A 19954-nucleotide genomic window follows, 5' to 3' on the forward strand; every position below is an offset into this window, starting at 1 on the left:
CATCGTCCCACGTCTCAATATCTCCAGTTCCTCTACACCACCATGCCATCACAATGGCTCTGCTACCACCCTAGTATGTTGAAGGAGAAGAAGGAAACAAGCTCGCCCGGCAACCCCTCGCCGAAGAAAGCACAGGCACCCTTTTTGCCGCCTTCCACGTTCAGACCGATTTGCCTACTTTAGAGAAATGCAGGGCTGTATGTAGTATGACAACGTCTCAGAGCCCGCCCATCCCATCGCCCTTCTCCCCGAGCGAGAGACCTTTGAGTTTGGATTTCACTCGGCCGCCGGTTCGGATCTCGAGCCGGAGAAGCTCACAGGCCACCTCCCCAAAAGAGAGACTCCATCAACAAGGCTAGATGCAGAGTAGGTAAAACACCAAGAAGGGAAAGAAGGAAGCAAGCGAGCAGCATATTCTCTGTAGCACCTGCGGAAGGATACTAACACAGCTTGTATCCCTCTTCTCCGTACTCTTCATCGCCTCGCAGCCTGTTATGATCCGAGATGTGAAAAGAAATCGGCCAAAAGAGTCCCGAGCTGGTATGCCAAAAACCCTCGAGCCTACTCTGTAGACGTAACGTAGTCTGTGAGCCGTGTGCCCGTCGTCGTCATGTACCACGGATACGTCCGCTTCGTCTCGTCTCTAATCGCCAACGACAACGACAAGAAAGAAGAAGACGAGAGCAAGTGAAGAAATCCGTTATCCGCTTCCCATCACCCGTCCCTCCACCACCCAGTATCCTCATCATACCCGATAATCTCAAAATCGATATTCATACTCCGAAGCATCGTCCCCATCGTGAACTCCTGTCTCACAAGTCAGTAAAACCTCATCCTCTCCGTCCTCTACTTCCCAGTCCTCCTTACGAAGAAAGAAAATCTCACCTCTTCCTCTTCCTCTTCTTCCTCACCCTCACCCTCACCCTCATCTCCTCCTCCCCCATCATCACCCTCCTCCCACTCCTCACAACCCCTCCCCTTCCCAACACCCTTCTCCCCCTCCTCCATCATCCCCCTAAACCTCACCTCATCCTCCCTCCTCGCCCTCCTCCAAGCCTTCAACCCCCCCATCCCCTCAACCCTCTCTCGGGACCCCTCAAACACCTCCTCCGCCGCAATCCGGCTCGCCGCCCTCCACTTGCCAATCAACTCAACAAGCTCCTCGTCCGTCTCCCCCCCTTCACCCGCACTCGTCCCACCCACAGCGCCGACCCCAACGCCGCGGATCCGCTCAGCCTGCCGCAGAATCTCCTCCCTGCCCTCCGCCTCCCTCTCACTCTTCATACTACCACCAACGAGCCCGGGAGCCTGTGTCCTCCTAGCACCGACGAACCCCGCCGCCGTCGTCCGCAGCGGCGAAGGCGAAACCCCCGTCTGCGAGATGTGAGGTCGCGGAACGCTAAAGGGCCGACGTGTAGGCGTAGGCGTGCTGATCGTCTGTTTCTGCTTCACGGGCGTGGCCTTCCAAGTTGTCCCTTGCCGTGGTGTCGTCGTCGTGGCAAAACCGGCTACTCCTCCCGTCTTCACGCCGGTGGCCACCCTCACAGATGGCGATGACGCTACCGCCGCCGCGGTGGATGCGGTCGGTGCCGTACCATCGTCGTCATCTTCTTCTTCTTCAGCCGCAGGATCCGCCGCCGCCGCGGTGCTGCCATCCCGGTTCCGGTCCGGGCCTGGGCCTGGGCCTGGGTCTCGGTCCCGCACCAGGGGCGACCTGAAAGGTTTCCGGAGCGTCTCGTTTGCCGCGTCGACACGTCGGCGTTTTGCTGCCGGCGTAAACATTGCTCTGTCGATTCCGTGTCTCCTCTTCCTTTTCCCCAGCAAAGATAAGCCCTTGTCTTTTGTTTTCCTTTCCTGAATCGTGCGCGTCGTCTGTGCTTGTTATAGAATGTGTTGTGGAAGGAGCCGCATTTGACAGGGGCCGTGACTTGTTCGGCGAGGTAGGTGTAGCTGGATGCTTTTTTTTTTTACACCGTAGGCTGCCTCTGCGGACCTGCAAGCAGACGCGCCCACGCGCCACTTTTCGACTTTCAGATTTGAAGTCAGTTTATATCATGTTCACCCTGAAAAAGGATGTCGCCATGCCGTATCAAAAGGGCACATTCAGCTCGCGTATCCACGGGCCGCGCCGCGAGACGGTCTCAAAGTCACTAGCGCCAAGATCTTGGCTAATCTCTATACACACACATCACGGGTCTGGATGAACACGCACGATTGTAGATCAACAGTTCATTCTCACTATTCAGCCATTGCCTTCAGTAATCTACAGAAATCACGCCAAACGCCCCGGGATCCTCCACATTCTGCTGCAGGCCAGTTTTCCATGCTTCCAGTCATCTCACATGTCCGTGTGCACATCAGTCTCCCAAAGCCGTTTCGAAGACGAAGAGCAGTGCTCATCAGTCCGAATGAAGAAAGAAAAAAGAAGAAAGTGAATCAAACCCTGTTCGTGGCCGATGTTGCGCCTAGCAATGCAGCATGATCCTCCGCCAAACACAGAGATATAGAAGAGAAGGTAAACTAAACATCTTACGTGACGCTAATGCCGTGAGGTGAAAAGAAAGAGGTATCATAGAACCAAGTGCACTCCATACATGGTCTGAAGGAGGCCAGAATGCAGATGAATGGTACAGATAAGGCGTCGAAAAAAGCATCGAAAAAAGAAGAGAAACTTGAAATCAAGAATCTACCCGGATCCTCTTGGGTTCGTTTCCTGACTCAGGACCGTCGTGCGGACCGTTGGCACTGATCTCAGGACTCTTGCGCTTCGTGGTCTGATTATCGTCTCGTAAGAAGCTAGGACCGGAACCAACGACGGGAGTCGCAAAGTTCAACGGACTGGGCAGTGTGTTACTATCGCTGCCGCCACGAGCATACCATTCCGGATAAAAGCTGCTCGGACTGGGCAGAAATTCGTTATTTAAGAATCGGGACGGAAGGGCGGAAACGGGTGTGTCAATGTTCATATTGTTGTTTTGTTGCGGGGGTGGGCGAGCAAACGGGTTTGGCGGGCCCGTGGCGCCAGCTGAGAGGAGCGTTTGAGCTGACGGGGATGGCGGCGGCAGAACCATGCCGGAAGAGTGCGAGTCGGATGCATGGCGCCGAGTCGTCTGGGATGTGGTATCTGTCGAGTTGCGAGGAGAGTTTGACTCGGCAGTTGCGCTACCGCCATCCGAAGGTTCGTCGGGAATCTCCACCCTCAAACGGGGACGCGCACCACCACCAAGCTTCATGCTATTGGTGCGAGATGGCGGAGTAAACGTTGTCTCTGGGATTGACGATACGGAGATGTTGCGGCTTTTGTTTAGAGATTGAGTGCTGGCGCGCGGAGGCATGGGCGGAGAAGTCGTGGAACCATTGGTCCGAGATACTGCGCCAACATCAACTGACTGAGAGCGGTTACCTTCAACCTTGATGTTGCTCTGATCAGGGAATGGGGGTCGATTAGGTTCTGCCTTTATGCTCTGCTCAGAGGCGAATGAAGCCAAGTGCTGAGACAGGATGGAGCGGTTCTCGTCAATTGGAGTGAAGATGCTGTGCTGCTTGCGCTGCGGAAGCTTCTTGATCGCGCTGTCAGTGTTGAGCAGAGGCGGCTGAGGTCTTTGAGGCAGCTCGGATCGTGGCTCCATCGGCGCAGGCATCTCTTCAGACTGCGGCGGCGAAGGCTGAGGTTGTTGCGGCTGCTGTTGCTGTTGAGACTGAGGTGGTTGCGGCTGTTGGTGTTGCTGAGGCTGGGGCGACGAATGCGGATGCTGCTGCTGCTGCTGTTGAGGCTCAAGTTGCTGTGGCTGTGGCGGCGGGGGTGAGATGTGAGGTGGTTGCGGCGGCAGTTGCTGAGTGGGAGGCTGTGGCGGAGACGGCGAGATCCGAGAAACTTGAGGCCCAGGTCCTTGCGGACCCTGCTGTTGCGGATAGTTTGGCGGCATGGAACGGCGCTGGTCCTCCATGTGCTGTTGCATGTGCGGGGGATGATGGTTGGGCGCGTAGGAGGGGTATTGAGGTCCATGTTGCTGATATTGCTGGGGGAGTCCGTGAGGCATGTTTGGCGGCATATTGGGCTGGTTCTGGGGATTGTAGATGGCGGGGTTGGGCATGTAGGCAAATCCATTGACGGGAGGCTGCTGAGATCCGGGAGGGCCGACGGGTTGAGGGCCCATGTTCGGTCCCATCCGGCGGATGTCCTGTCGAGAACCAGGCCGTGATCCCATGCCAGGCTGCGGGGTGTGGCCGCGCTGCACGGGAAGGCCATGGTGTTGCGGGAAAGACACGCCATTAGGAATCGGAGGTGAAGCTGAGGGAGTGTGGTGTCGCATATGAGGGAAGGGCGCTTGTCCTTGAAATTGAGGCGGAATCATGTGAGACTCTTGGGGCGGCGTGCCTTCAGGATCCTCATCTTCGTCCTCGTCGTTGCCTCCGTTGAAGTCTGAAGGGCCCTTATGTTCATTCGGGCCGCCATGCTATCTCAGGGTTAGCGTTACGCATTCGCGGCCTGGAAGAAATGGAGAAACTCACGTATGTGTATCTGGTAATCATCTCCCGCATATCCGTGGAAGAATACTCATACAACTTCTTGTTGCTGCCGAATATAAAGACAGCGACGTCCACGGAGCAGAGAACGGAAAGCTCATGCGCCTTCTTGAACAAACCGCCTTTTCTCTTCAGAAAGGTGCTATACGTGACGCGAAAGTCAGCGAGAGGTCCATGGGTATGATGGCGAGGGATAGTCAGGGCGCAAGCTTACACAGAGCGGTTCCTGTCATCCTTGATGGCCTTGATCTCAATCTTTCTGCGTCCCATCTTGAATCAGATGCTTTGGGTGGGCTGTCGACGGGTGTGAGGCAGCGAAACGCGTTGTATGCAGGCGAAGACGTTGTCGAGACGAGCGACTTCGTTGCCGATCAGCGATGTCGCGGCGGCGGCGGCGTCGTCGGCGAGATTCTCAGCCGTTACAGTCGCGCGATGTAGGGTCGACTGGTCCTAGACGATGGTGAGGGTGAAGATGAGGGTCTCGAAGAGGCGGGAGACGGGTTGAAGCTCGCAAGAGGAGGGACTCGAGCTGGATATATCTGATCGCAGCGACTAGCTTGGCTTGTCGACGAAGCGAGGTGGAAACAAAAGCTAGGCCGGGGAGGGCTGATCGCTTTTATCTAAATGGGCTGGCTCGTGGGCAGTGGTTCCGAACTGGCGATGCGTCAGTCAGTGGTTGCATGGGACAAGGCAGCGCATCCCGGGAGCAACGGTCTATGACAAGCGGTGGGAGGTGAAGGCTGTCAGAACAGGGGATGGAGGTGAGAAGACGACGCATCAAGAACGTACATTGATCCCATTACAAGAGCAGATGCGACAGGTTCTGGGATGGACAGGCGATGTGAGGTGCAGGTCGATGGGGCTGAATCTGGCGTGGATGATTCTAATAATAGACGCGATCGTGTTCACTTTTTGGGTGCGGGAAGGCAGGACAGTTGAAGGAGGGAAGGGGGAAAAAAAGAATGGGAGTGGGTGGTGGAGGGGGAAGTAACAGTATTAGGTGCAGCAGCCCGGTGCGGAGTGCAGTACCTCAGGTGTAAGGTAAGGTCGTAGTAGCAGGAGCAATGGGGGCAAGGCAAGACAAGCCCAGTGACGAAGAGTGTGTAGCAGCAGCAGCAGCAGCAGTAGCAGCAGTAAATGAGTGAGTGAGCACTTCCGTCCAGTAAGGATGCGGCAAAGAGATGGAATAGGTGGAAATCGGGGAGCGGGAGCAGCAAAGCAGGAGCAGTGCGGCAGCGCAAGCATCAGCAGCAGCAAGCCAGCAGTTTTGGAGACGACGGGAAGGGAAGGGGAAGAAAAAAACGAGGATGGGGGTGGGCGACAGGGGATGGGGGTCGATGAACGAACGAATCCTGGGCCGAGAATGTGACTATGGACCGGGGGAAGGAGCGACTGGACTGGACGAGGAAGAAATAAAAAAGGGACTTGGAACGGGAGAGAGAGAGAGAAAAAAAAGAGTGGATGATGTGGAAAACGGGGCGGGGGGGCCGGTGTACTCCAATAAACCCTTGCTCTTTCCACCTAAGGTAGGCACTTCAGGTTAGTCTCTGATCACTGTTCCGTCTTACACTACGGAGTACCTACGGATACCTGTTGGTATACACGCATACCTACCCTTACTGGGAGAGTCTGAGTAAGGAAAGGTCGCTGATTGCTTCCGTCTGCCGCGTCCAGAAGCAGAAGGCGCAAGGCGAGTCGGCGGCGGGCCAGCGGGCCTCTCTCTCTCTTCTTCCATGTCTATCTAGGTAATGTCTCCAGGCCCTGCCAATTCCATTGCAGTTGGATGTGAGTGGACCAGTCGGCACACATCAATCATAAGGTACTTGCCGGGCTCACCTCTCCTGAGTGTCTAGGTATGTAAGAAGCCTACCTAGTAACCTAGGTGCCTAGGTAAATACTAGGCTGGTCCTGCTCTCACCTTACTTGCGCCGTAGCACCTCGCCTTCGTCCTCACCACCACAGACAAGGCAAGGTCGCGAGGACTCTTGGTGCGTGCGTTCTGATGACTGGGGGTCCTGGTGGCCGTTGCGGACGCTCGTGAAACAACAATCTGAGGAGGCAGGGAATGAGGTCAAGAACTGAGACTGGTCGCGAGCACTGTGTGGCGACTGCTTATTTCTGTTGTCCGTTACCGTGTCGAAACGTAATCTCCACCAACACCCTGCGCACTGTCTCAGGGTCTGGTGGATCCCCAATTGTACCCACCCCACCCGACTAAGGTACCGGCCCCGACTTGGACGGCGCTGCCGCTAGTGAGACACTGCAGACAGGATACATGTGGCAGGTGTCGTCGAGACATCTGACGTCTAGCCGACATGAGGTGCGTGCGGTCTGCAGCTTTACAACACTTGCGGAAACTGCGAGGATGATTCCGGCGGCACTTTTCTCACCTTCTCTCTACGCTACCTACCTACCTACCTACCTACCTACCTACCTACCTATGTACCTTGCCTAAGTACCTTACGGATAGTTGCTACCGCCTCTTTTCTCTCTTTGCGTGAAGAACCTACTCCGTAATACCACGAGCAGACTACGAGCAGACTACACTAAGACCCAGAAAGTCTGAAGATCGAGACCCCCAAGACCATCTCTAGCGGAGAGCATTGACATTCCGCAAGCCTCGACCTGGTCACTTCAAGTGGACTCGACATGCGCCGGAACTCAGAACCGGACTCCTCCTCCCTGGACCTTGCTCATATCCCACAAGTTACAAGTTACAACCCATCACCGATTCAAACAATCACCACTCACCAACATCGCCGTCCGCCCCTTGCTCGCCCAGCCGGTACCACCCACACTTGCGCACAAGTCCCCGTCCGCCCGATGACCTAACTGCTTACTCTGCACATCCTAGCAGAAGCATAACGCCGTAAGGCCATGAGGTAGGGATGGAGGCCGTCATCAAGTACACCAAGCACCCAAGCAAACAACGTGCCCGGGCCGCATATTGAGCCTCTCCTTCCCACCACAACCTCCGACCGCGCCGCCATCGCCGCCGGCGCAGGAACGCAGGAACCATCACTTGCATTTAGGGCCAGGCACAACCGGAGGGACGTCGCAGGCACCCACAGATGGAACCTGCCACTGTGAATCGTGATGCTCAGCACAGACCGCGGCGGCCCTCCTTCAATGGCCTAGGTACTGTATCCGTACCTACACCAAGACTCCAGGGACCATAAGCACGGGAATCTGTCATCCATTCTCCATTGTGTCGAAACCGACTCAGCCCTCCCGATATCATGTCCCGGCATTCAGTACCTTACTTCAGGTTGGACAATTGAGTTCGAGGTCCAGCCTTGGCGTCAACGGGTCCTGCGTTTCTACGCTCCTGTTGTCTATCTGCCCCTTTTCTTACACCTCGCCCTTTGTCAGAGTCTGAGAGCCCTCTCCCTCCCCTCCCCTGGCCGACGAAAAAGCGAGGCCATCGCCAAACGGGCACTTTTCAAGGTCTCAATCACCACCTCAACCATGCAAGATACCTAGCTGTCGAACCCCCTCCCTAGGGTCACGGGTGGACCATGACCATGCTCCCGCATCTCAAGCGTGAACAAGAGGTGGACTGGGAGAGGGGGCTAATACCAACCATCCCCTCGGCGGACAATTCCACCGACAGGACAAGGCTTCAAAGGGAACCCTACATATCATCCCAGCACGCGGCATTCCCGCCGAAGGTGCTTGTCTCTATCCTACGGTACAGCTGCCAAACCGGTCGCTGTCAGGGCCATTTTGACAACGTCCGTCCGCTCCCACGGTTCTCAGCTGTAGATCTCGCTTCACATGCATCTAGGCCCCCCTCCCTCGCCTACATACATCCCGCGCCTGTTTGACAAACCCAGTCGCCCATCATCTCGAATTAGATCAGGTCCCCACCATCAACGATACCCCGCGTCCATGATGACAATCTTCCCTTGGAGCTCCCACTGGTTGCCCTGGGTCATGTCAGGGCCCTTTTTTTCCAGAACGCCCAGAGATGGTTGGACGTTCGAGAAACACCAACTCCCCCACTTCTGCTGGGCATCTCCAGCTTGAACCATTGTCTTTGGCTGACAAGCTTCGCGGCGACGGGGGCCTCTGCTTTGGAATCACTGATAACAATCCAGAATAGCCCTTTGCCAAGCTCTGTTTCTCCAGGAAACAACATCATCATTGGAATCTATGGTACGCAGTCTCCTCGTCCAGACAAGTCTGCTACCGATATTGTATGACTGCGAGCGAAGAAGACGACCCAAGAAAGAGACCAAGTAACCACTCGGAAACTCCCCCCTCCCTTTCAATCTCCTCATGCGCGCCTACAATCCGGCCCTTTCGCCAGAGATGTGATCAAGATATCCCGAATTAGCAACTTGATCTTGCGCACGCCGTACGGCGACATCGACAGGTCCAGTAAACCCATGTCGGATGTTCCGTCTCGTCACAAAATTGGTTCGTCCGTCTACAGAGCATCAGTCGTCTAATTCGTCCGGAGAGAGAATCAAGCTAAAGCAAGGTAGAGCCGATAACCGCTGTCGTCGCAAAATTCACAATTATGTCTCCGTCCCATCATCAACCAGCAACACGCCATCCCACCTTTTTTCATTTCTAAATCGAAATTTAACCATATCATTAAGTTAAGCGCCGGCCCATTCCCAACGAGCATGACGCTAGTCCAACATCTCGGAGCCGGGTTTGGGGATGGGGGTTGGGCAGAACGAACGAAAATGCGTGACTTCACTTCTTTCCCCTCCGGCACGGTGTACCCACCCCGGTCAGGTTATCAAAAACATGCCGTGTCTGAAGCGCAAAAGAGCCTCTTGTATCCCATCCATACACACACACACACACATCACTTTCCCTCTCTCTCTCTCTCTCTCTCTCTCTCTCTCTCTCTCTCTCTCTGGGTTGTGACGGTGTGAGCTCGACATGCATATTTCTTCGAGGCTAGCAAGAGACCGAGAGTGTTCCTGGGTGCAAATCCTAAGCCGATTGGCCAAACGCACCCTATGATCCAAGAAGCCCTATGCAGGTTGGTGGTGTAGACGTGCAGGTGCTTCTCCCCTCCCCCGTGCCCCCCCTGGCGAAGTCGTCCAACCCATGTCTTGCGTTCTAAAAATAATCCTATTTTTAGCACAACACTTGGCGTGCATATGCTCACCTCTTGCTCCGCAGCCACGCGACCCGGCGACCGTTTCTCTTCCCCCAAAAGCCGAAAGGACTTTTCGAACCACATACACGCACCTACACGCACGCACCAGCGCATCTCGGGAGCCAATTATCCCCCCTGCCCCTTTCTCGATTACATGTCTTTCCCGACTTTACATCTGGGCTTTTGGTTGGTAAAACCCATCTGTTCCACCTCTTGTACGTCTTGTCCAATGTTTCTGGTGCCGCAAAACTAGGCTGGGTTTTGGAGAAACCATGCTCTCACACACCTGGCTTGGCAGACGTCTCTCGCTGAGAAGGCCCTTGTATAACCCCAACCACCAAACCCATCATTATCATCATTGTCACCAACCACATGTTCATTGCAACCCGCATCCCACCGCGTCTCCATCCCATCCAATCCACACTTTTTGCTTCTCATCTGACTTTGACTTCCCCCCCTTCCCCTATCCCCTCCCCTTCTCTAATCAACCACAAACGGCTCTGAACCCCCCTCAAACCTTGCACGGATGGATTTCACACCTACGTCAAGAAAAGGCCCCAAAGCAACATCGATCTGACAAGCCTGACAAGCCGGAACAAACACCCCCAGTGGAAACGAGGCCTGACCTATCCTTTTCCAAACAAAAAAGCCTCGATCGTTTCGGGCGTCTAGAATGCACCTTTGTTGGAACCCATTGTAATCTGTGTGTCCCTCATCCAATCCCCCTTTGGCGTTCCCTCGTTCGAGGTCTGTTCCTTGTCTACAGAGTACAGAGTATCAATCTCCCTAAATTAGCCCGGTCAACGTCCGCGTTTTGCCCGATTCGCCAATCTGAGTCGACTTGACGCGCGACGAGAGTTCTGGCCATCAGACACATTGATACAACAATCCCGGATTCTTTCCCCCACCCTTGTTGTATTTACCCTTGACCTGTCTTTGATCTTCCCGTCTCTCCAATCCATGTTCATCTTTGCCGCATCTAGTTCTCCCGGCAACCTATCCATCTCCCTACCTTACCTCCTCTCAACCTCCATGTAATCATCGGACCATGCTAGCCTCTTCCAAGAGCCTCCTGTTCCCCATTCACCCAACCGCCCACACTAGACTAGCTACCCCGACTGTGATATGCAACGTTCAACCGGGGGTTCTCCAACCTCGGGACAAACGTAAGCTGGACCTGCACACACACATACACATCTCACTGCAGAGCAACGACGACGCACACCACCGGAGCGGAGAAGACAGCAGCAGTAGTAGTAGCCACTTATCGACTTGTTGAAATGAATTTCCGAATTTTGTGATGGAGAGCTACCCACGCTTTCGCGGCTGTAGCTAAACTTAACAACACCAGACGCCGTGCCGATGCATCATTACATGCTTTGCTTAACCGCTTTGCCAAACCCCTCTTCCCCCATTCGATTCGGCCCTTGTTTTCCCTGCTTGCCGTAACGTGAAGAGCAGTCCATTAATCTGCCCCCGTCCAGTTGACAATGTTGATCAAGCCATTCCAAATCCCCCAAGCTCAAGGCTTCACCTCCCAGAATTTTGTTTTTGTCATAGTACACACACCCTTTTTGCTTTCCCCCTTGATTGTCGGAATGCATGGTGGTTCCAATTTTGGATTGTTCGGTCCGACCTCTTGTATGAGATTTCTCTGGTCCAAACACTCGCAACTACCCCAACCTTCTTCAACATGAACTCCCAGCCTGTTCATTGTGCCTGAACCCCTTGCGTGAAGTCGCTTGGCATAGCCCTATTGTTAGCAACCGGGGATGGCTGCGAGTGGGGTTCTTCCCCGTTCTGGAACGTTCGTCGGTAGTTAAGCGACTAAGCTGCAGCATTTGCTGTTAATTAATTGGTAAGCGCCGGAAACAGCTACCGGTCGTCCGGTTCGGAGGCTGTCTGTCGTCTCAACCGTATTTTAGTGTCCTGCGCTGCAACATCTGGTCCGCTGTAGCCTCTGACAGCTGCCAGTTTCCGCCGTCCGAACTCGACGTCGTCTCGAATTGTTCATTGTCCAGGAGAACCGGCTCCAGCAGCTGGGGCATTGTAGGTACCGAAACCGCCATGTTCTGCGATGCCGTTGTCGGTCTTCATCGTGCCGTTAAGCATAGGACAAAGCCTTTGCGAGGGTTAGTATGCGTGTATATGGAAATGAGGTTAAGCTGATGGGAGAAGTGGAGAGAGAAAAGGAGTTGAGTAGGCAATGAGATAAAACGGTGAAAACAACCCAAAGCAGCCAACAAACAGGGAGTGGTGATGGCCAAGAGAACATATGCTTATATGACCCTGGTGCTCATACTGCTGTTGTGCCAGTACGGCTTGGAAGTGTACTTGTTGTACTTGAACTTCTTTGCTTTTGGCTTTGGGGGCTGTTTTGGCTGTCCCTTGGACGATGCTCGCCTATTGGCCTTTTCTTTTGAGCGGCCGCGGCTCTTGTGCTTCCGAGTCGCGTCGCCTCTTCGCTTTGGCGGGGCTGCTTTTCGTCGGCGAGCCCTTAACAGAAGCTCCCGCTTGAGAACCCAGCGCTTGTTTCCCCCACGTCTGAACATGGTCCAGAGATCTGAAGTGGGACGGGGAGGTAGAGAGAAAGCAAAGGGAGCAATACTTTTTGTTTGTCTTGATGTGTCCGACTTGTCCACAATTGGCACACTTTCGGGTTGTGCCGGTAGCAGCCCGGTCTGCTTCGGGAGACCCGGCGTCGAGTCCACTCTTGGAACGGTGGAGTCCTTTTTGTTGCTCTCGTCCGATGCGTCGCTGCTTGTTTCGGTTGAGCCGTTCAAGCTCCTTATCAATCCTGCTAGGTGGTCAATCAAGTGTTCAGCATCTACGGAAGGATAATGCCTACTCAACCAGGCGACGGCGGTCGTCATCTGCGACACCAGTCGGTCGTCCTTCGTAGATACTAAACACGAGATTATGTGAGCGGGGAGCGCATGAAAGTTGAATGGTAGACCTGAAAAGGGATGGGGAGGGGGAAATCGTGGTGGGAGTTCGTACTTGAAATCCTCCAACTCCAACTCCTTCTTTCTCTTGATATAACGGTCTATAATCACAGGGTCTTCGAGGATGATGACCTTTTGCTCGACAGCACCTTGGTCATTGAGAACTTCTCGGGTGATCTTGAGTTTCCTTCGCTGGTTCCGGCTAGTTGATGTCGTCAGGCCGGTAATTTGACTCATTCCTTCGTCGGCATGATGGGCGGGGGTCTGGGCTTGTTGGGGATTGAATCGGTCGTCTTCGTCTGGTGGCAGAGGGACCACGAGGTCATCGTCCTTCTGTGTACCATCCTCCAAACTGTCTTTTTGCTTGTCCCAAATCTCGCGAATGCCTTTCCTGTACATGGCTTCTTGCTCCTTGACGTTGTAGGCGTGGCCGTTGTTCGCCTTTCGTTGTGCATCAGGGTGGGCTGCCATGGCGTCAGCTGCAGTGGTGTGGGATCCACCTTTCTGGACAGTCTCGATGTAGCCGCCCTTCATGGAAGTCCTGATAAAACTGAAGCCAAGGCCATGGCCAGTCGGGTCTCCTTGTCCGTGAAGCTTGAGCATGGCCTTGCCAGCACATGCATCGATGAAAGCCTTGCTGGTTTTCCATGGCGCCATCTTGTCTGCCAGTTTTTCTTCGTTCTTCTCGGCAGCCTTCTTACTACCTTTGGCAGTGCCTGCGCCCGTGCGATCGTCGTCCTCATCCTCGGCAACCTCTTCATTGTCGTCCTCCAGGTTGACGTTGTTGGGGTCGAAACCAGCATCTTCCAGCATCTGCATGCCCAGCTGCATACCATCAATCAGACAGACGTCTTCAGGCTTGATCATCGCTCGTATTGAGTTCTCATCCATAAGAGTCTCTCCGGGTCTCAAGCCCCAAAGTCCTTTCTCAACTTTGGCGTAGGATAGGAACTCCTTGAGTTTTTGCCGGTTTTGAGCGTCCGTGGACTCGGCAATATGCTTCGTCACCTCTGATAGGTTTACCAAGTTGTGCTCGTTCCTCCTCATCATGCGGTACGAGATCATCTTGATTCTGTTTTTCGAGGCATTCGTGACCTTTCTGGAGTGGGGGCCGGGGACTTCAACACTAGGAAAAGTCTGACCAACGACGTAAAGATGATCGATCTTGTGTAGGTACCAGTTGGCTCCGTCGACGCCTGTTGAGCTGCGGACACAGAGGAAGTCTGTGGTGCGTGGCTTATGCTTGAAGATGGGCGCCCGGTACATCTGGTTGTGCAAAGTAGGCATCGTTTGGCCGACTTCAACCTCACCAAAGATGGCGAAAGGCGATCTGTCTTCGGGCAAGAGGACGTGCGATTCACCAATCTCCATCTTTGGTGGTGTCTCTTCGTCATCAACCTTCTTTTTGCGATAATAGTTAATGACACGGTTTCCCATGCCAAAGTTGGAGAGGACGGGTGGCGTTCTCTCACAGTACTCGAAGAGCACAGCAGTCGAATTATCCGTGATGCCCAAGTCCCTGGTGGTTTTGAACACCTCATGAGCTTTCCCCTTCATGGTCTTGCGCTTATGGAAACCCAACTTGCTGAACCTGACCGTCTGACGTTCATGCTTCCCAAATTTGAAATGAGGCCGGTGGAACCCATCGCGTCGAATGTCCAGCTTGACCTTGTAGAACGGCCAAGCCAATTTAAGCGCAGGCATACTGTGCTCGACGGCAAGGTTCCCCAGAGTTGCTCTGACCTTGTGTTGGTGGTTCTCCTTGAGCGCCTCGTAAGCATCGTCATTGGACATATTGAAGCGAGAGGATAAGTCGGGTCTCAGGTGACCGTTCGCCATACGCGTCATCTTGTGCTCCACGCGTTGACGCTTGGGGCCACGTTGTGATTCGGCTTCTTCCAGGAGAAGATAAGGGTCATTCAGATCAAGAATGACACGCTTGGAGGCGCGCTTTGTCACATCCTCAAACGAGTCGAATGATGGTGCTGTGAATCGGGGGATCTCTGGTAAGCCCTTTGGCGGTGGCGGACGCGCCTTCTTCTTTGGTGGCGGTTTTGGCTCTTCATCTTCGAGGAACTCAGCCTCCCAGTCGAAGTCAAACGCATCATCATGGGCACGCTTGGCAGAGGCGGCCGCGGCTGCCTCAACTGCAGCCTCCTTCGCTTGTTGGTCGTGGAAGTCTTGCTCAGCCTGCTCGATGCGGATAGACCAGTCGTCGCAAACCATCTCAATATCTTGAAGCGTAAATCCCGCCACTGCTTCGGAATCGGATTCTTGCTCCAGATTGAACTCTTCAGCTTCGGCCTCGTCTGAAGACTCTTGCGGGGCGCAAGGCATGAGCCCTCTAGACTCATCGTCGATGCGTCTCTGCTTACGAGTCACAGTCGCGGGTCCGGGGATGCGGAAAAGCTTCTCTTGATCAGCAGCAAGATCCAGAGTGAGCTTGGAGAAGATGAGCGTCTTCGGCTTCTTGGTGGGCTTCTTCTCAATCCACCGGGCCTTCTTGGGAGGCAAGAGCTCATTCCATTTCAAAACCACACCCTTCTCCCAAGTCGGCCAGGCTTGCTTGACCAAATCTTCAGCAGTCTCAGCTGGAGCAGGAATCTCGGGATCTTGGTTGGCAGCTTCGTAGCCAGGTTCGGGATCGAAGTTGATGTCGCGGTATCGTGATGGATCGGCATCGTCCGGATCGTGAACGTGAGGAGCTGGTGATGGCGGACCAGGGACTTCAATCGGGGAAGATGGTCCATCGCCAAACAAGTCGTCGGTGTCGTTACTCGTACCTCCGTCATCTGTCAGACCTGGAACGGACAAGGAAGTGGCAGCGTTGCCTTCCTCCTCCTCCGGAAGATCGTCGTCGCTAATATCCTCGAAGTCTTGGGCATCGTCTGCCTTCCCAGACTGGTCGAAAGGTGTGTCATCAATTGTGATTCCAATATCCTCGCCATTCTGGAGTTTCGCGAGAGTCTTCTCGATTTGCTCGTCGTCTTGAGCATCGCGCGCCTCCTCTTTACGAGGAGGGGATTTGGGAGTGTCGGCGCCCATGTTGTCGATGCTTGCACGGATATCCACCCTCTGGCACCTCCGATATTGTGCGCCGACCTGTTTCAGTTCTATACCATGCCTCGCGTTGTGTTTTCCGATGCGTCGGGATCAGCGTTCGTTCGTTCGGAGCTCGTGAAGTCGATGGGGCGACGCGTCGGTCGGCTCTGGGGAAGCAGGAGGGAAAGTTCACGTAGAGCCGCAGAAATTTGGGTGACTCAGGTGCGATTTCTGCAGGGGTGCCTGAGGTGTTAGTTGTTAGCCAATTACTTTGCTTCGAGGAAGGCAGCAATGACCAGTGGTCCGTGCCTGCCCATTCTACCCCAGGCGGCCATCGGCAATGGGGTTTGTTTCTTGTCATGCCATACCTAATTTCGACGGAAGGAGGTATTGCGCTCCTGGCGCGAAGTTGTGCCGGCGGATATATCGATGAATCGGTAAGGTCAAGTAAGAAAAGTCTGCTCTTGGGTGACGATATGGCCAAATGTGCTTGCTGTGATGGAAGTGCCGTTTGATGATGAGGAATGCGGAAATAAGTGGTGTGAGGAGGTGAGAAGCTGGTCGCCGTGGTAAGTCGTCTAAGATAGGTCAGTAAATTTTGGAAGTGCGGGAAGTGTGCAGGAGAAGATTTACCCAAATAGGTGCCTGGCTGAGAGAAAGTCCAGTGAGGGTGTCGATGGACGACGGGACGGAGAAGGAGAGCAAGTGTGGGTCACGGTCACTTACACGGAAGGAAGGAGCAAATGCCTTGAGGAACACCTTCCCTACCTAAGGTATTTCCGGATGTCCAAAGTAAGGTACTTGCATATACGGAGTATGCTGAGATATTCGATTTTTCACAATCTCCTATACCTGAGATATCAATCAAGGTATCGCAACTTGTCCAGCTCTATGGTACCTATTCAAGGAGTTTGTTTGCGCAGTAAACAAGGCGCTACCCTTTTGGTCTTTCAAGACATCCATCTCCACATCAATCGCTTTCTGAACCGATTTCCCCAGAATCGCTCTTCTACTAATGCGGCATAGCGTAAAGCCAAACATGCTTCCATTCACTAAGGAGCAGAACAAAGTGCCATGTTCACTCTACCTACTTGTCCATTGTCTACCCCAATATTGATTGCGGGTGGCTGGCTGAAGGATCGACCCGCAAGACAAAATCTGATGCGATAGTCGCAACTGCACCAGCCATACCCATAGAACCGTGGAATCGTCGTCTCCATGTTGATATTCAATTACGTACCTATCCAAATCGCTGCAAGGTGGGTATGGTGTACTCAACATTCGTTTGAAACGTTTTTGTATTTCTCACAATCTATCTATCTCCAAAGAAGGAGAAGATTGCATACGCGTACAGATAGCATCCTTCCAAGACGGTTTTAATGCGAGGTAGTCTTTTGACGCCCACCGTCTCCTCCCCTCTGATAGTCAGAAAAAAGCCTTTTGTGCAAACTCCGTACGCCCTTTTCTTAGTAACGAGAACGATGACCCTCCCGCCATACTCCTGCTGCTACCCTGTCCTAACTTTGATCCCCGGGGTCGTCAAATGACGGCAATCACTTGCAGCGCTTCTCAACGATGCTGACACCGTTCTCCTCGTACTCCTTGCGCGAGATCCACATCTGGTGGAAGGTACCCAAGCTGGCCAGGATGCTGCCACCGATCCAGGCGCCGAAGCGACGCTCGCTGGAGAGACCGGCCGCGTGAATCTTGATCTTAAGGCCGGGATACATGGCCGTAAGCTCGTTGTTCAGACGGTCGTTGAAGCCGTTGAGCAAGCTGGTGCTGCCGGTGACCACAATGTTACCGAGAAGGTTGGGGCGCAGGTCGACGTCGACGGCATTCAGGGCGGCGCGGATAAGCTCGGGGATCGTCTGCGACTTGTTGAGTCGGAACTCCTCGTTGGTAGTCGGGAACGCGGCAGTCTCGTCCCACATGCCCTCCGAGACCTTGTACCGCTGCTCGCGCCACATCTGGTTCGCGCCGTTGGGGAACTCGAACACACGGCCGGGTTGCGTCTTGGCGAACTCCTCGTTTTGCGGCACGGCGTACTTGCCGGGTCCGCGCCAGGTCTCGACTACTGACTCCTTGAATTCCGTAAGGAGACGGTCGTCCTCGTAGGTGCGGAACGAGTCGCTGATGGAGAAGTCGAACTTGCGTTCCTTGAACTGAGCAGGAGCGCCTGCATCGACGGGGGTCTTACTCTCGACCATGAATGTAGGAACGGGCTCGATCTTGGGCTCTGAGGTCTCCCACAGGCTACGAATCTGGGATGACAGCCACAGGCCACCAACAGGGGACTTTTGGATGGATCGCTTCAGGACCATACCGTCGTGGATAGCCGTAACCGAAGTGTTGGAGCCGCCGACGTCAATGACCAGGGCACTCGCCTTGCCAGCGGCAAAAGCAGCCAGAACAGGCGTTCTGCTAAGCCAAAACGCAGGGCAGCCCCAGTTCTCCATGATAATCTCGATGGCCTTCTCCCTCGACTTGGCCGAGTTCCACGGCGCCTCGGTCATCAGGAGCGGGTTCTCTTGGAGGGCCTTCTCTTGCGACTCCACGTCCTCCATGGCGACGTCGACGTCGCCGTTGGCCTCGCCTCCCTCGACTTCCTCCTTCGGGTCATCGTTGAGGCCGTTCTTGGAAGGATGCGTGGGGCGTCCGGGCTGAAGGCGTGTGATGAGCATGTGCTCCCAGAGCTTGTTGGCAACATCCCAGTCCTCGACGACACTGTCGCGCGTCATGTAGTTGCGGACCTCGAGGTCTGCCCGGGGGATCAAGCACTCGTCGCCGAAGACGGTCGTCGAGGTATCGGAGGAGCCAACGCGGCCGTAGAAGGACGGGAAGACGGACTTGGGGACATCCTCGCCAGCAAATCCGGCGCGGGTGCTGCAGTAGCCTGGGTCGAGAACCAGAGCGGAGACCTCATCTGTTCGCGATGGTTAGATTGGGCCACGCGTAGAGTACAGCTGGAGGTGAGCATTTACCTCCTCCATAGATGTCGGTCGGCTGGACGGCCGATGACAGCGGTTGTTGGGACATGATTGCGATGAGGTATGTGAAACGACAATCCACCGAGATAATTGAGATGGTTCGATGGCGGTGTGGTAGGTTGTTGCGATGCGTCGCTCGATTGAAAGTCGCGTCTGGTCAAAATTTGGCGCGGTGGTTGGAGGAAGGTGCAAGGCTGAGATTCCAGCCACACCCCACCGTGTCATAGCGCGACACACTGTACGAGCTCTCGGTGAGAGCTATTGACCGAGCAGGGATGTCAACCATCAGATTACGGAGTACAGAATCGTCACATCCCACCATAAGCATTTGAGTATGGCGTCTGGAGAGGAGGCGCCTCAACACGAGAGCTATGTCATTCACTTCGGTGTTTTGAAATACCATACTTATGACACCCGCGCGTCACTGGGTATCTCCTTTTTGGTTGTATTCGACCATTAATTGTTGATCTAAAGCTTCATGTCACAATGTACTCGTCCTCTGACTCGAAGTCTCGTCCCTCCCCGTAGAGAACTTCACACGCGCCGGCCAACGGTATATCCATCACAGCATCCGTTCCCTCGTTCCATATATTCTTCCAGTCGTACCCTCCCCCCGGCAACCTATGATCTCTCTTATTCCTCGACCTCTTCTTCGGGTCATCCCTCAGGCGTCCCTTGCTGTCAATGACCCCAATCTTAGAAGCATCATCCACCACCGTCTCAATGGAACTCAGCGGCAGCGTCAGAATCTCCGTGTTGTACGCCGCGAGCGCAATGTAAATATAGACCCCCAGCATCGTGAGGAAAGCCGGGATCGCTAGCGACCACCAGCGGTTCGGGTAGTAGTAGATGCCCAGCGCGTGGAGGAAAGGCGACGGCAGGTAGGACCAGAGCAGGTAGACGAGGAAGGTCAGCGTCGAGAAGAGGTACAGCACGAAGCCGTAGTACTCGTAGGTCGGCACCTGCGGCGACGCGCGCGGCAAGGGCTCGAAGTCGTCGTCCGAGGCATCGGGGGTCGTCGGTCGCGAAGGGCGGAGGAGCGACGTCAGCGACGGCGAAGGGGGTAGAGGGGTCGGCGGGCGACCGTAGAAGGGGGGCGCAAAGTAGTTTAAGTTATGATGCAGGGGTCGCGGGGCCGGTAGCTCTTCGCCGTCGTCGCTGGACTCGGAGGCGAAGGATTGGTTGTCGAAGAGGAGTTCTTCTTCTTCGTCGGAGGAGAGAGACATGTTGGGCGAGAACGCCCGATCCTGTCAGCCCTCTGCTAACAATGTTGCGACAGTGGAGTTTGTGGTGTTGCAAAAGGCAGAATTGCGATTTCCCCAGGTTGG

At 54.5% G+C, this 19954-nt stretch overlaps 5 protein-coding genes across 5 annotated transcripts; all 5 read right to left on the reverse strand.

Moving 5' to 3' along the window:
- Positions 1 to 714: 714 nt before the first annotated feature.
- BDP55DRAFT_724887 (uncharacterized protein) lies at positions 715 to 1782 on the reverse strand (the record flags this gene model as incomplete). The annotated part of the gene is made up of 2 exons (XM_060578948.1): positions 715 to 807; positions 886 to 1782. The coding sequence occupies 2 exons, from the start codon at positions 1780 to 1782 to the stop codon at positions 715 to 717; spliced, it is 990 nt and encodes a 329-aa protein (XP_060434022.1).
- An 896-nt stretch (positions 1783 to 2678) lies between these two features.
- On the reverse strand, positions 2679 to 4797 carry BDP55DRAFT_724888 (uncharacterized protein; the record flags this gene model as incomplete). Its single annotated transcript, XM_060578949.1, has 3 exons — positions 2679 to 4457; positions 4513 to 4669; positions 4742 to 4797. 3 exons carry the CDS (start codon positions 4795 to 4797, stop codon positions 2679 to 2681), a joined length of 1992 nt encoding a protein of 663 aa, XP_060434023.1.
- Positions 4798 to 11885: 7088 nt separating this feature from the next.
- BDP55DRAFT_345467 (uncharacterized protein) lies at positions 11886 to 16091 on the reverse strand. Its single transcript, XM_060566960.1, has 4 exons — positions 16005 to 16091; positions 12650 to 15879; positions 12498 to 12554; positions 11886 to 12446 (listed from the first exon to the last, which is right to left on the reverse strand). Exons 2-4 carry the CDS (start codon positions 15637 to 15639, stop codon positions 12053 to 12055), a joined length of 3441 nt encoding a protein of 1146 aa, XP_060434024.1. The 5' UTR covers positions 15640 to 15879; positions 16005 to 16091; the 3' UTR covers positions 11886 to 12052.
- An 825-nt stretch (positions 16092 to 16916) lies between these two features.
- BDP55DRAFT_650280 (actin-like protein 4) lies at positions 16917 to 18797 on the reverse strand. Its single transcript, XM_060573972.1, has 2 exons — positions 18621 to 18797; positions 16917 to 18562 (listed from the first exon to the last, which is right to left on the reverse strand). The coding sequence occupies exons 1-2, from the start codon at positions 18673 to 18675 to the stop codon at positions 17190 to 17192; spliced, it is 1428 nt and encodes a 475-aa protein (XP_060434025.1). The 5' UTR covers positions 18676 to 18797; the 3' UTR covers positions 16917 to 17189.
- A 153-nt stretch (positions 18798 to 18950) lies between these two features.
- On the reverse strand, positions 18951 to 19950 carry BDP55DRAFT_574986 (PIG-P-domain-containing protein). The gene has a single exon (XM_060570765.1). It carries the CDS (start codon positions 19850 to 19852, stop codon positions 19103 to 19105), a length of 750 nt encoding a protein of 249 aa, XP_060434026.1. The 5' UTR covers positions 19853 to 19950; the 3' UTR covers positions 18951 to 19102.
- Positions 19951 to 19954: the final 4 nt, after the last annotated feature.

This window comes from Colletotrichum godetiae (genome assembly GCF_030913485.1).
Source record: "Colletotrichum godetiae strain CBS 193.32 chromosome Unknown BDP55scaffold_6, whole genome shotgun sequence".
In the NCBI taxonomy this organism is placed as follows: Eukaryota; Fungi; Ascomycota; class Sordariomycetes; order Glomerellales; family Glomerellaceae; genus Colletotrichum; species Colletotrichum godetiae.